Source organism: Hemitrygon akajei, chromosome 4 (genome assembly GCF_048418815.1).
Source record: "Hemitrygon akajei chromosome 4, sHemAka1.3, whole genome shotgun sequence".
Lineage (NCBI taxonomy): Eukaryota > Metazoa > Chordata > Chondrichthyes > Myliobatiformes > Dasyatidae > Hemitrygon > Hemitrygon akajei.
This window is the reverse complement of record NC_133127.1, coordinates 37225160-37240496: the sequence shown is the minus strand read 5'-3', so window position 1 is coordinate 37240496 and position 15337 is coordinate 37225160. Positions and strand designations below refer to the sequence as shown.

Here is a 15337-nt window from a genome sequence, read left to right as displayed (position 1 = left end):
TACCCCCTCTTCTTCTCACCTGCCTATCACCTCTCTCTGCTGCCCTTTCTCCCATGGTCCACTCTCCTCTCCTATCAGATTCCTTCTTCTTCAGTCCTCTACCTTTTCTACCTATTACCTCCCAATTCATTACTTCACTTCATTCCCTTCCCACCCACCAACCTTCCCCCTCACCTGTCTTCATCTATCACCTGCCAGCTTATACTCCTTCTCCTCCCCACACTACCTTATTCCGGCTTCTGCCCCCTTCCTTTCTAGTTCTGATGAAAAATCTTTGCCCAAAACATTGACTGTTTATTCCTTTCTATAGATGCTGCCTGACCTGCTGAGTTCCTCCACATTTTGTGTGTGAATTTCCAGCATCAGCAGAATTGCTGCATTTGTGAAGGATTTCAGTCCCTGGGTCAGGCTGGAGGTGGTGGGCTTACTCATCTTGAAGCAGGGGATGTTGGTAGGAGATTTATGGAACTGGACAAAACCATGACAGGTTTACAGAAAGTAAATCAAGGGAAGCTGTTCTCTGTAGTAAGTGGTTCAAAGATCAGAGGTACATATTTAAAGTGATGAGCACATATGGTTGTAAGGAAGAAATATTTCACACATTGTGCTTCTGCTCTAGATCTCACTGCCTCTACAAAGCTTTCCAGATGTCAATTGGGACTTTCAAAAAGGTAAATGTGGGTAGAATAATTTATAAGCCCTTGGGTCTTCTCTGCTAGGACTGGCATGAATTTTATGGGCTGAATGTTCTCCTTCAGTGCTGTAACTATTTTATGATCTAAGTCATGGGTTTTATCTGCATGTTACATTATTAAATATGGAGGCCAAAGAGTAAGAAAGAATGCTGACCGATAGCCAATGAATCCATTTGACATTCAATTAAATATATCATCATGGTGTTTGACACACTATTGTAGAATGAAGTCACATGCATCAGGTGACAAACCAAACTGTATACAGCCTGTGCCTTTATGTGATGCATTGGGGTACAGAAATAGTTATAATACCACCATTATCACATTTCACTCTGGATACCCAGGCACATTAAAAACACCCATCACTTGTATCCATGTTTCAGCAAGTTAAAACACTATAGTGACAACTAGATAATTCACAAATGAAGAACTTTTATTAAATAGCAAATTTCTTTCCTTGTCATGCCTCCACAAAATCAATGGATTAATCCACACTTGGACATTATCTCAAAGCTGGTGAGGAAATGAAGGTAACTCGTCAAGCACTGTCTGCTGACAAGCCTCAGCTTTGATACAGAGTTCCAGCAGTGTAGGCATGGACTACAGGTTCCAAATGTAATACATTCATCACTATTTAATCTCTATATTTTTGTTCCCTTAATATATGAAAATGACATGGTTTCTAAACCTTTTCTCTCCACAACCATTTCACATTTATCAGCATACAAATGCCAAATGTGGTGTCAGAGTAAAGTTTCTCTGAGCAGCAATATTGGGCCCGGGTCTAAAACTCTCCATAGCAAAAAAAAATCAAGTGACCATCACTAATCAGTACTTTTCTTTAAAATTAGCTTTTTTCTCTTCTAAAATTAGCAAATATAAATATTTCAATTCGTTCTGTGTCTCAGAACCTTTAAATAACACATATTTTGGCTTTCGTTACGAGGTGTTGAGAACAAGAGCTTGTCTATTCAATGGGAAAGACTTCCAGATCGACCTGGGGTGTGTCTAACATCGTGGACAAACCGCTTGCTCTTTTCCCGAGTTCTAGGTGTCAACGTTTTGCATTGACATTCTTCTAGAGTTTGTGATGCCATTTCCAAATATGGTGAAGTACAAATATGGAAAACCACAAGTAATTCTCATTTCACTCTCACCAGAGCAGTGACAGATTCTTCCCTTTATCACCAAATCTAATCTATACCTCTTCAAATCTGAAAATGCCCCTGAGTAGGTCAGGCTGCCAGGATTCACCCCAATTTTGGCAGTGATCTTGCCATATATCACATCTCTGGAAGAACATCTGGCCTGCAAGCACCTCTGGTATGACCCTGTGGTGGAGGGGAGAGACAAAGAAAAGTCCGTTTTAATAGAGCAGAGAAACTGTATTCTTTAAATCATCCTTTGCTTTTTCTTTATCTTGAATCCTACTTTTTTGAAGCTAAAGTCTCAAGCATCAACCTCCCCCAACACACCGACCTGTTCCTCCCTATCAGAGAATCCTGAAGATCTACACTCAATGATTTAGGAACAGTTTCCCCCCTCCACTATCAGATTTCTGAACAATCCATGAACACTACCTTGTTACTCCTTTTTGTTTTGCACTACGTATTTATTTTGTTATTTTTTTTTTTAGCAACTTTTTAAAATCTTGCACTGTACTGCTACTGCAAGAACAAATTTCACAACATGTAAGTCATTCTGAAGTTATTCAGACCTTGCACTAAGTAGTGTAAAGTAACATTTGGAGGAATGATATCCCCTTGGGGCTACTGTCTGTAAAGGCTGGTGTGGATCAGAATTAATACACTGAAGGAAATGGGTGAGTTGCTCAATAAGGAGAAGGGTGTTGTGGCGGGTGTGATAAAGACCGAGCAGAGGAACTATCAATGCTGAGCAGAAGGGCCTGCTTTTGTGCAGTAGATTCTGCATTTACTCAGCATTAACCCCAAGCAATAATATCAACAGGGTAATAACCAAACCCTTAAAGTCCTGCCCAATATCAGTAATCAAGTGGGTTCTGTTCAAAGTTGTTCATTGTCACATGCACACATACATGTATGCACAGGAGAAATGAAAAACTGAATGGACCATGGGCTCATAAACACTACCTCACTGACATAAGACACGCTGGGAATCTTGAGCAACACACACAAATGTTGGAGGAACTTAGCAAATCAGGAGACCCCCAAAATGTCAACTGCTTATTCCCCTCCACTGACATTGCCTGATGCGCTGAATTCTTCCAGCATTCAGTGTGTAACACTTCCTCATTATTTGTCTTTTTCACTGATAATCATTTTTATGCTTTGCACTGCACTGCTGCTGTTAACATATGACATATGTCAGTGATAGTAAACCTGATTCTGATTACTTACAGCAACATTACAAGCATGAAATCATGAAATCAAAATCACAACTAAAAAAGGAGACCATTTTAGAGCAAAGTGATCAAAGTGGTCATCTTATACTGCAAGTGAAGGGAACCTCCATGTAAAAGAACAAGCCCCAGAAATAAACCAATGCCAAGTCACTACTCACTCAGGCAAGGGTGGTCATTACTGTATCTTCATTTTCACCTTGTACATTTCTCTCCTCAGCTGGTTGTGTGTTTGTAGCTCCTCTACACACTCCCAACTTCCTCCTTCCATTATGCTTCCTGCGATAACGACTATAGACAGAAAAGTTGGGAGAATTGGAGGTCTTTGAAAAATATTCCTCATAAGTTGAATCACACTCATCTACTTCAACTCAAGTCTGACAGTTTGCTTTCTACAGAAATACCAAGAGGAAATGTAATAGTATTATAGAACAAATTTCTCAACCTATAGCCCAATATCTGGTTCCTTACTGATCTCAAAGTGAATCTAATACCTTGAGATTCCTTGAACAGCTTGCACAGTTACAAATCAACAAATTTAGTGAAAATCTTATTTTTTCTTAGGCTCTAATTATGTTCTTTATTTAGTTTAAACCAATTTAGTCTTGCAGAAGCTGACATTAATATTTATCCTGTCTTAATTAGGGTTTTATTTATGTTTTCTGTTCAAAAACCTGGTGAGTTCATAACAAACTTGCAAAAAAAACTAAATAGTGGAAGCATTTGAATTTCTTTAAAAATAATTACAAGTGGAACTTATCAAAGAGTCTGTGCTGTACTTCTCTATGACTCTGTAACAGTATTTAATTTTACATCCACATTTTAATACATAGTTCCTTAATATTGCCAAGTTGCCTTTTCACATAACCAACCTTGCTCTGTCCATGTGTTCGCTCTCTCTCTCTCTCTCTCTCTCTCTCCCCCCGCCTCCCTCCCTCCCCATCTCTGCCAGGTATCATTTTCTTGAAGGACTTCCCTGTGCCTTCTTCAATCTCACCACAATTTTGTGCTTTTCTCCTCCACTGATCTGCTGCCCAGACTCACAATCACAAGCCATCCAGCAGACCCACAGAGCATCTCACAAACTCCCCTTTGTTAATCCCCTCCATGGGCACTATTACAGCCAGATCCCTTTACTCCCTGCCATTTCACAGGAACACAGCACACCAGCTTGGCATCATTCAAACACTGCCCCTGATTTGATGTATATATTTATAGTAAGAGGGCACATAAAAGAGCAAAGATTAGTGGAAGAGCAAAAGTTAGGGGATTGAGAAGCTTTAAAAAACCAAAAGAAGGCAACTAAAAAGTCATTTACAAGGTAACAATGGACAAAAGTACGCTACCCAATAATATTAAAGAGGATACCAAATGTTTCTTCAGATACATAAAGTGTAAAAGAATGGCACGAGTTGCCATTGGACTGCTGGAAAATGATGCTGGAGAGGTCGTAATGGGGGACAACAAAATAGTGGACAAATTGACTAAGTATTTTGCATCAGTCTTGACTGTGGAAGACACTAGCAGTATGGCAGAAGTTCCAGGTGTCAGGAGGCATGAAGTGTGTGAAGTTACCATAACTAGAGAGAAGGTTTTTGGGAAACTGAAAACTCTGAAGGTAGATAAGTCACCTGGACCAGATGGTGTACACCCCAGAGTTTTAAAAGAAATGACTGAAGAGATTGTGGAGGCACGAAGAATCACTTGATTCTGGAATGGCTCTGGAAGACTATAAAATTGGAAATATCACTCCACTCTTCAAGAAGAGAGAGAGGCAGAAGAAAGGAAATTATAGGTCAATTAGTCTGGCCGCAGTGGTTGGGAAGATGTTGGAGTTCATTATTAGAGTTCTCAGGGTACTTGGAGGCACGTGATAAAATAGGCCATAGTCAGCAAGGGAAAATCTAGCCTGACAAATCTTTTGGAATTCTTTGAAGAAGTAACAAGCAGGATAGACAAAGGAGAATTGGTTGATGTTGTGTATTTTAGTTTCAGAATGTCTTTGACAAGGTGCCACACATGAGGCTGCTTAACAAGCTACGAGCCCATGGTATTACAGGAAAGATTCTGGCATGGATAAAGCAGTGGCTGGTTGGCAGGAGGCAAAGAGTGGGAATAAAGGGAGACTTTTCTGACTGACTGCCGGTGACAGGTGGTGTTCCATAGGGGTCTGTGTTGGGAATTACACTTTTTACGCTATATGTCAATGATTTGGATGATGGAATTGATGGCTTTGTTGTAAAGTTGGATGACGATATGAAGATAGGTGGAGGGGCAGGTAGTTTTGAGGAAGTAGAGAGGCCACAGAAGAACTTAGAAAGATTAGGAGAATGGGCAAATAAATGCCAGATGGAATACATGATCATGCACTTCGGCTGAAGAAATGAAAAAGTTGACTGTTTTCTAAATAGAGATAAAAAAACAAAAAAAACAAGACTCAAAGGGACCTGGGAGTCCTTGTGCAGGATTCCCTTAAAGTTAATTTGCAGGTTGAATCAATGGTGAGGAAGGCAAATGCAATGTTAGCATTCGTTTCAAGTCGACTAGAATATAAAAGCAAGGATGTAATGTTGAAACTTTATAAAGCACTGATGAGGCCTCATGGAGTATTGTGAACAGGTTTGGACCCCTTATCTTAGGAAGGATGTGCTGAATATAGGGAGGGTTCAAAGGAGGTTCACGAAAGTGATTGAAGAGCTTGTCATATGAGGAGCATTTGATGGCTCTGGGCCTGTATTACTAGAATTCAGAAGAATGAGGGGTGACCTCATTGAAACCTATTGAATGGTCAAAGGCCTTGATAGAGTGGGTGTGGAGAGATGTTTCTTATGGTGGCCAGAGAACACAGCCTCAGAATAGAGGGTTGTTTTAGACAGAGATGAGGAGGATTTTTTTTTAGCCAAAGAGTGGTAAATCTGTGGAATTCTTTGCCACCGGTAGCTGTGGAGTCCAAGTCTTTATCTATACCTAGGGCAGTGGTTGATAGATTCTTGATTGCTCAGGGCATGAAGGGATCTGCAGACAAGGTAAGGGATTGGAGCTGAGAGGAAAATTGGATCAGCCATGGTGCAATGGCGGAGAAGACTCAATGGGTCAAATGGACTAATTCTGCTCCTCTATCTTATGGTCTTAACCTCGATGACTGCCTTGCTGTATATCTTAACCCTTACCTAGGATTCTGAATGCTTACTAAATTATCTTGTATGCCATAGATCGAGATAATTCAACAATATAACTAATAAAACACCAGTCATATAATTTAATATGAGCAGAAACTAATTAAATCATTAAACTTAAACTCGTACTAAAGCTTTATCCTTGGAAACAAAGCATGACCTCTTTCTGTCAGATGAAAGAGAAACAAATGGGTTTAGATGTTACACGATCCCACACATCAGCCTGCTGTGACATTTAATAACATCATGGTTTATCTGACAATAATTTCAACATTACATATCAGCCTACCGTTCCCCCACCCCAGTAACCCTCCATCACAGACAAAGGGTCTTTAGCTTGAAATGTTTACTGTTTCTGTCACCAGAGATGCTGCCTGACCTGCTGTTTTAGACATTTTGATTTTTGTTGTAGTTTTTTAAAATCATCTTTCATCTCATTGCTTATCAAGTACCTAATGGTGCATTAAGATATTCGAAAAATCTGCCTCCAACCCCTTTATGGCCTCAAACCCTCAGGAAATAACAATAATCACCACACCTGTCTTAACTGGGCAACTCATTTTTATAGTAACTCCTTATTCTAGATTCTCCCACAAGAGGAAACATCATCTCCATATGCACCCTATCGAGATGCAACAAAGTCTTACAAGTTTCAATCCAGTTCTCTTTCAATCTTCTAAACTCCTGCCTCTCCAACCTATCCCCATAAAGAAGCTTGGCCTTACCAAGAGCTGCCTGCAGTTTCTGAGGATATGATTAGACATAGTTTACCACTTAACTGTACACAAATACAGATGATAATTATCAGTATTATGAGCACCACCATCGCCAGAACCAGACCCACGATGATGAACTGGTCGCGCTTTCCCATCAGGTAGAGCATGTCCACCATTTCACACCGAGATCCAATGTAGCCAGAATGACATCTGTTGAGAAAAGATCAAAGCACCAGTTAGTTTTACAATACCCTCCTGGAGTCAATAGCAGTGGACTAAGTTGAGTGATTAATGGTCAGTTCTGGTCACCTCATTATAGGAAGGATGTGGAAGCTATGGAGATGGTGCAGAGGAAATTTACCAGGATGTTGCCTGGTTTGGAGAACAAGTCATATGAAGCAAGGTTAGCAGAGTTAGGACTTTTCTCTTTGGAGTGTAGAAGAATGAGAGGGGACTTGATAGAAGTCTACAAGATTATGAGAGGCATAGATAGATAGGGTGGATAGTCAGTACCTGTTTCCTAGGGCACCAATAGCAAACACCAGAGGGCATATGTACAAAATTAAGGGAAGGAAGTTTAGGGGAGACATCAGGGGTAAGTTTTTTACACAGAGGGTTGTGAGTGCCTGCAATGACTTGCCAGGGATGGTGGTGGAGGCTAAAACATTAGGGGTATTTAAGAGCCTCTTGGACAGGCACATGGATGAAAGGAAAATGGAGGGTTATAGGGTAGTATGGGTTTAGTACTTTTTTTAAGGATTATATGGGTCGGCACAACATGGAGGGCTGAAGGGCCTGTACTGTGCTGTAGTGTTCTATGGTTCTATTACTTATGGTAACTTGCTTTCCCAGTTATTGGTGAGCGATGAATCACTTATCTCTGGGAGTAAGGACTTCTAAGGACAGTTTTCTTCAACATTCCAGCCTCACAGCTAAAAGGTACAGTGGTGCTAGCGGTAGAGCTGCTGCCTCAGTGTCAGAAACCCAGGTTCGATCCTAATTCAGCTATTCCCTGTGTAGAGCTTGTACATTCTCTGTGACCATATGGGCCTCCTCTCAAATCTCAAAGACATGTGACTCAGTAGGTTAATTGGTTACTGTAAATTGCCCCTAGTGTGAAGGTAAGAGGTAGAAGCTGAGGGAGGCTTCTTGGTGTAAATGGATGGGTGATGGTTGGCGTAAATTCAGTGAGCCGTGCTGTATCTCTCTATAACTCTTCACCCACATGTTCACCAGAAACTGGTGCTGAAACTACATGGCTATTGCAGAGACTTGTTCTGTAGACCCTTCAATGTGGAGTCGTTTAAAATGATCAAAGGGTAACTGGGTGCATGAGCAAACAAGTGAATTATTTCTCAGTAGGGAAGTCAAAATATATATTTAAGGCAGAGGTCAATAGATGCTTGATTGGTCAGGGTATGAAGGGATATGGGAGAAGGAAGGAGAATGGGGCTGAGAGGAAAATTGTTGAAATGGTGAAGCAGACTCGATGGACCAAATGACTTAATTCTTCACCAATATCTTATGGTCATATGGTCTAAAAGTGGATCCTGAACAAGAGGCATCAGGGGTAGTGCTAGGAAGCTCTTCTTCACACAAGGACAACTGAAATCTGCAACTCCCTGAAAAAGAAATGGGGATGGGGTCAAGTGAAACCTTAGAACGAGCGCAGACAGATTTTGTCAGTTGAGGAGATGGTGAAGTTAAGGTAGAGATCAGGTAGCTCTGGTGCTGTCCACATTGTTTTCACTTAGGTGCTTCAATTTCCTCCTACATTACATGGATTGGCAGGTTCATTGGCCACTGTAATTTCCCTCTAAGGGGATTGAATTTGGGGAGTCCATGAGAATATGGGAATAACGAAAATAGGATTGGTTTAGGAGTGGTTGATATCCACCACATACTCAATGGGCCAAAGGGCCTGCTTATGAGCTGTTATCTCTAACCATCCATCTAATGGTAGAACAAGCAGATCAGAGTGGCTTTCTGTTCCTACTCCCTGATCTATTCCCACAGCTGGCGATCACTGACATGAGATCAACGGTGAAATCATTCACAGTATCACACTGCATCTGGGGGCATGTTGCAATAAAGATTTATAGGAATGTGTGGTTTTTAAATATTATATTGATCTTTCAGCCAACAGATTATCTGCTGCCAGTGAGAGTTTGCTGTGGAATTTGGTTGCTTTGTTCCCTACAACCATGATGCCACTTCAAAGGAATTTCAGGGGTTGTAAAGTAATATAGTACAGAGTTTGAGGCAAGGTTACACAAGCTGGAATCAACAGTGACTGAATCACAGCCAATAATTGTAAAGATGAAAATCTCAAACAGGTTTTGCTCAATAACTTACATACAGGAAGGCTGCTGTTCTGACACCAAGAAGCGACATTGACCTTGGATGCAGTAGTCCTGGAACCTTTTTGGACACTTGCTGAAGTGCCCTGACTGGGAAGTATCTGTAAGAGAATCTAAACATAAAGAAAGCATTTTATTCATTGTTTTTCTTCTTACTAGAGTGAGTGCAATAACAAGATGAGGGAACCCCTGAAAGCTACTCCAATAAAATTAAAGAGAGACCCAAGAGACTGAAGATGCTGGAATCTGAAGCATCACAAAGAGGTGAAGGAACTCAATGAGTCAGGCAACATTCATGGAGGGAAATGGACAAGGTGAAGAGTCCTTCCATAGATGTTGCCTGACCTTCAAGTTACTCCAGCACAGCAATGCTGTTTTGCAAATGGAATTAAAGGCACATTTCAATTTACTGATTATTGAATTAGAGTAAACCTTTCAAGAGGTAATTAGTCATTCTAATGTACAGAATAATAAATCAGGAGGTCACTTCTAGTAGTCTCCATTTGCACGATCAGCTATCAATATATCATGACTAGAATCTGCCCACTTACATACTGCTCATAATCACTTGGCACATTTAGTCCATTCCAACAGTGACTTCCCCAAGGATCGGCACCATGTTGTGGTGGAGAGGCTTGTGAGTTCCTCAGAGTCAGAGAATATTGCCATCTGGAGCTTAGCTGATTTCGCTCAGATTTTGATAATGGCTGTGGGATCTTGTTACGTTCAAACTGAGCACAGTTTTTGAAGTTCCAAATTTATATTCTCCTATCATTTAGATTATTTAATTCCACTGCTTAGTTAATGATACAGATAACCAACCCTTTTCAATGTGCACTAAGTAACCAGTTTCCTCTCAAAATTCCAACAGAAGGAATGATGAACAATTTCTGCTGTGCTATTTAATATTGAAAGGACACCTGGAAAAATAAAATTGCCTTCACATTGGAAACTCATGCTGTTCACATTTTTGGCTCAGGTACAGATTGACAATAGGAGGGGTTCCATTCTCAATGCCAACAAGGTGGAGCCTTTCACCAGATGACCTTAGTTTCTACCACACCCACAATTTCTTATAATGTCACTACATTTTAGATACATTGCATCACACATCAAAAGGTTTTGTAACTATTTTGTTTCTAGTAATAAACATTAGACAAAAGTGTTGGCCTTCAGACAAATACAGGCAAATCTCTCAGGTACTTAAAATTTTATAAGAGCAAACTCAACCATTGCTGCACCCAAATTTTTTTAAAACTCCACCTTGTTAGGGATTTTCCAGTGAGTTACCAGAAAAACATTCTTCCATTTGGAAATTAATCTGGGTCAATTCCAGCCTCTCAATTAACAGAACTCCGTTTAAACATGCCATCTATTCTCATTATTCAAAAGGGTGTCTCGTATTTTATTTCCACCCTATTTTGTACCTCAACGTGTCTCAGAACACTTTGCAGCTAATGTAATACTTTCAGAAGTGTGGTCATTGTCACAATTAGGAAATGCAGCAGCAAAGTTAAGCACAACTAACCCCCTCAACAACCTTCCGGAGGCAATGCCTCAGACCAATGATTTGGCTGCAAATCTGGTTCAGTGAGTTCTGAGGAGGTCAATGACTCTAATTTAGCAAGTATAGGCTCTGCCACAAATGGAACAAGAGGTGCCTTGATAGGGTTCATAGTGTGTAAGGTGGTCCGCTCCTTCCACAGTGGCTCTGTGTAATCCTGAATGTTGAACTAAAAGTTCTCAATACCATCTCTTTCAACTTTGAATGGTCACGTGCTAATAACGCAGTAATTTGTTTTCCCGATTTTATAGTATAAATACATAGTGTGGGAATAGGGAGGACAACCTGCTCGAAAATGATGCCAGGGATCTTTAACATGGAAGAAGTAAATATGGCCTGCATCTCATCTCAAACACTGCACCTGCACTTCCTCTGCATAATACCAAGAGTGCCAATGTTGATTTTGTGCCATGGTGCCTGCAGTGAGACACAAGCCCAGCCTAGAGTGCTGGTAAATGAGTTAATTTAAAAGGAATTCCCAGCTATCAGCTGAATTGTAGATCCAATTTAATACAAGCCTTTGACCTTATCACCAGTGACAAAGAGACTAACTGTTCACAAAATGCTGGAGGAACTCACCAGGCTTTCGGTGTTATGTGTGTGTTACTCAGGGTTCCCAGTATCTGCAGAACCTCGTGCCTAGACTTCACCCCATCCATTCTGCCTCAACTACACAAAATGAAACTGGTCAATGGTTAACACATTTCCCCTCCATGACCTAGATCAATAGTATCACCAGAATCAGATCAGGGTAGGCAGAATCTTTTTAATACAACACTGTGGTATGTGTGCAGTTGGGATCACCCTATCACTGAAGGATTGTGGTGCCTTCAGAGAAGGTGCTGGAGAGATTCACCAGGATGTTACTTGGATTAGAGGATGCAAGCTATAAGAAGAGGATGAATAAACTTGGGTTGTTTTCTCTGGAGTGACAAAGTCTGGGGGGGGGGGGGCGCGAGACTAAATAGAAGTTTATAAAACGATAAGGCATCAATAGGGTAGACAGACAGATCTCTTCTTAAGACAGAAAGGTCAAATTCTAGAGGAAATAGGTTCAAGATGAAAAGGCAAGTTTAAAGGATATTTATGAAGCAATACCCACAAAATGATGGAGAAACACAACAGATCAGCCTGCACCGATGGAAGGAATAAATAGAAGTAAGTTAATAAAGGGACTTAAGAATGAGACTTTTTTAAAATCTAGTAAGTGCTTGATATCTGGAACTTACTGCCAGAGAAGGTGCTGCAATTAGATGCAATCACTATGTTTAAGAGGTACTTGGACAGATTCTCAAGCAGACAAGGCGTAAAAGGAAATAGCCCGAATGCAGGCAATTGGGATTAGTGTAGGTGAGTAAAAAGATCAGCATAAAAATGGTGGGTTGAAGTGCTTGTTTCTCTTCTCCATTAAGTCATGATTTTATTACTTTGCCATGTCTTGACATATGCAAATTCTCTCCCTCATTTCCTTGGATTTTACATGTGTTTGAAAGAACTGTTAGGATATGGTCTGGATTGAAAGGAGAGAAACAATGCAACAAACCATTCCCTACCCAAGGAGAAAGACTATTCATCTTATCTAGTACTCTTGTAATTTTATATACCTCAGCCTCCTTTGCTTCAGGGAAAAAAAGTCTATTATAACTTAAACTCTCCAGTCTTGGTAACATCCTTGTGAATCTTTTCTGCACCCTTTCTCAGCTTAATTAATTCCCTTATATACCTGGACAATCAGAACTCTACACAGTATGCCAAGTGTGATCTACTGAATAGATCCCTTGCATGACAAAGGTAAACTCTTGATGTTATCTGTCTGCACTGTCTTGGTATTTCTCCATTCTATTATTGCTTTTCCCTTGTACTACCTCAATGTACTGAAGTGATGAAATGACCTGTATGGATGGCATACAAAACATGGTTCTTCACTGCACCTCAGTACATATGACGATAATAAACCAATTTGCCAATAACTTGCACCCTCTCCTGACAGTAAGGAGTGATTAGACTGCTATCCTATTTCAGAGGGATTGCTAACCCTTCAGTAAGTGTCACAGGGGCACTTTCTCAACTACACTTGAATAATGTGTTGATACGACACTCACCTGGCCTGGTGCTACAGCATTACCTATTTTACCCCAACTTAACCTTCATATCTAAAATCTAGGTTCACTTAACAAGCATCAAGGATCCTGGACTCTTTTCCCTCTTCATTAGTTCAGGGACAAATGGGTTAAATTTAACTCTCCTATTATCAATGTTTCCTAAGAAAAATGACTAAAGTTTCCTGGGATACCAGGAAAATATTTAGAACATAGAGCAGTACAACACAGGAACAGATCCATAAACTCATGATGTCTGTCTCTCAAATGATTGCAAACTAAACTAAATTTCTTCATATATCTTCCATTCTCTACATGTTCTTTTTTTTTTTGCAATCAAACAATTTAGCTTTATAATTCTTTATCTGACTATAGGGTCAGTAAAGAGCACAAAAAGGGCACATATTAGTGAAACAGTAAATGTGCATGTTGGAGCTCACAGTTGTCCGTCCATTTGTTCCCCATCGACCTCCGAGCATCATTGACTCCCGGACCTTCACTCCAAGTCCACTCTGTCCTGCTGTTTACCAACTCTTTCCACTCATGTCTTCTCTTTTCATCCCACTGCAAAACCCTTCTCACAGACACAAGAAAGAAACAACACTCCTCTCATTGGATGGTATACATTACAAAGCACTTGTTATCTCTAGTCATAACCCAAACACTGCTGCTACAGAGAAACCATTACATTAGCAGTGAAACTTCACAGAGAAAGCATTAGATTGAAACCTTGCAAAGTGTTACACTTGCATAAGTTTTTAAAAAAAGAACTATCAATAGAATGAACAACAGTCTATTAGAAAACAATGGACAACAAAGATTTTGTTTCCTGAATACTTTTGAGTGTGTCTTAGGGATTTTCATAATAAAATTTCCCTTTCAAGCCTTTTGATTTTAAATTACCTATATTTGTTGTTTCAATTCCTAATTCGAGTCAATTAAAATACTACCCACAATGTAAGTTGAAAAGTTTTCTATCTTGTCCAAGCATTCTTATGCAGGGTGAATGCTGTATAGCAGGACAGGTTTTAGAAAGGCTTTAAAAGTATCATGCACACACCGTTCCATGCATTGTGTTTACAAATACAGTGGCATGCAAAAGTTTGGGCACCCCTGTTAAAGTTTCTGTTACTGTGAATAGCTAAGCGAGTAAAAAGATGACCTGATTTCCAAAAGGCTTAAAGTTAAAGATGACACATTTCTTTAATATTTTAAACAAGATTACTTTTTTCATTTCCATCTTTTACAGTTTCAAAATAACAAAAAAGGAAAAGGGCCTGAAGCAACACACACAAAATGCTGGTAGAAGGCAGCAGGCCAGGCAGCATCTGCAGATTTCCTCGTGTTTGCATTTTTTTAAAAACTTTTTTTTATTGTGTTTTCAAATAGTTACAGAATAAAAGTGTGTGAAAAAGAAAATATGTGTTACCCATCCCCCCTCCCCTTAACCCCTCCCCCTAACATCCCTATTGAAAGAAAAAAGAAAGAATGAAAGAAAAAAAAAGGAATGCCTGGATATTAGAAGATCCCCACATGCTCCACGGAGTTCGTAATAACTTTAGTATATATATTTATTTCTTTCCCCAAGTAACCAATTATTTCATCTTCGGAGCGCCTATATATTTAATCCTGTCTTTTGTAAATAAGGGTGCCAAATTTTCAAAAATGTTTCATATTTATCTCTTAAATTATAAGTAATTTTTTCAAGTGGAATACAGCCATAAATTTCTTTCTTCCAACAATCTATACTTAAATATGTATCTGATTTCCAAGTAACTGCAATAGCTTTTTTGGCTACTGCCAATGCAATTTTTATAAATTCTTTCTGATATTTATTCAATTTGGATATTGGTTTTATCCCTTCAATATCACCTAGTAAAAGTAATATTGGATTATGTGGAAGTTGTATTCCAATAATTTGTTCCAGTAAAACTCTTAAATTTGTCCAAAAAGGTTGAATTTTAGAACAAGACCAAGTAGAATGTAAAAAAGTACCAATTTCTTGGTTACATCGGAAACACTGATCAGATAAATTTGGGTTTAATTTATTTATTTTTTGTGGTGTAATATATAGTTGATATAAAAAATTGTATTGCACTAATCTTAATCGGACGTTTATTGTATTTGTCATACTCTCAAGACATAGTCTTGACCAATTTTTTTCTTCAATTTTAATATTCAAATCACTTTCCCATTTTTGTCTTGACTTATGGACTCCTTGTTTAATTGCCTGTTTTTGAATCAAATTATACATACAAGAGATAAATTTTTTAGTCTTTCCTTTTTGAATTAACGTTTCTATTTCATTGGGTTTCGGTAATAACATTGTTTGACCTAACTTTTCTCT

At 39.3% G+C, this 15337-nt stretch overlaps 1 protein-coding gene across 3 annotated transcripts in view; it reads right to left on the bottom strand.

Moving 5' to 3' along the window:
- Window positions 1-1107: 1107 nt before the first annotated feature.
- LOC140726249 (probetacellulin-like) overlaps window positions 1108-15337 on the bottom strand; it is a 65023-nt gene continuing 50793 nt past the window's right edge. For all 3 annotated transcript variants that reach the window (XM_073042363.1, XM_073042361.1, XM_073042362.1), the window contains 4 exons: window positions 9323-9440; window positions 7031-7177; window positions 3237-3366; window positions 1108-2026 (listed from right to left, as the gene is read on the bottom strand). In XM_073042363.1, the coding sequence (XP_072898464.1) occupies window positions 3237-3366; window positions 7031-7177; window positions 9323-9440 (395 nt within the window). In that variant the 3' untranslated portion in view covers window positions 1108-2026. The remainder of the gene's footprint in view (window positions 2027-3236; window positions 3367-7030; window positions 7178-9322; window positions 9441-15337) is intronic.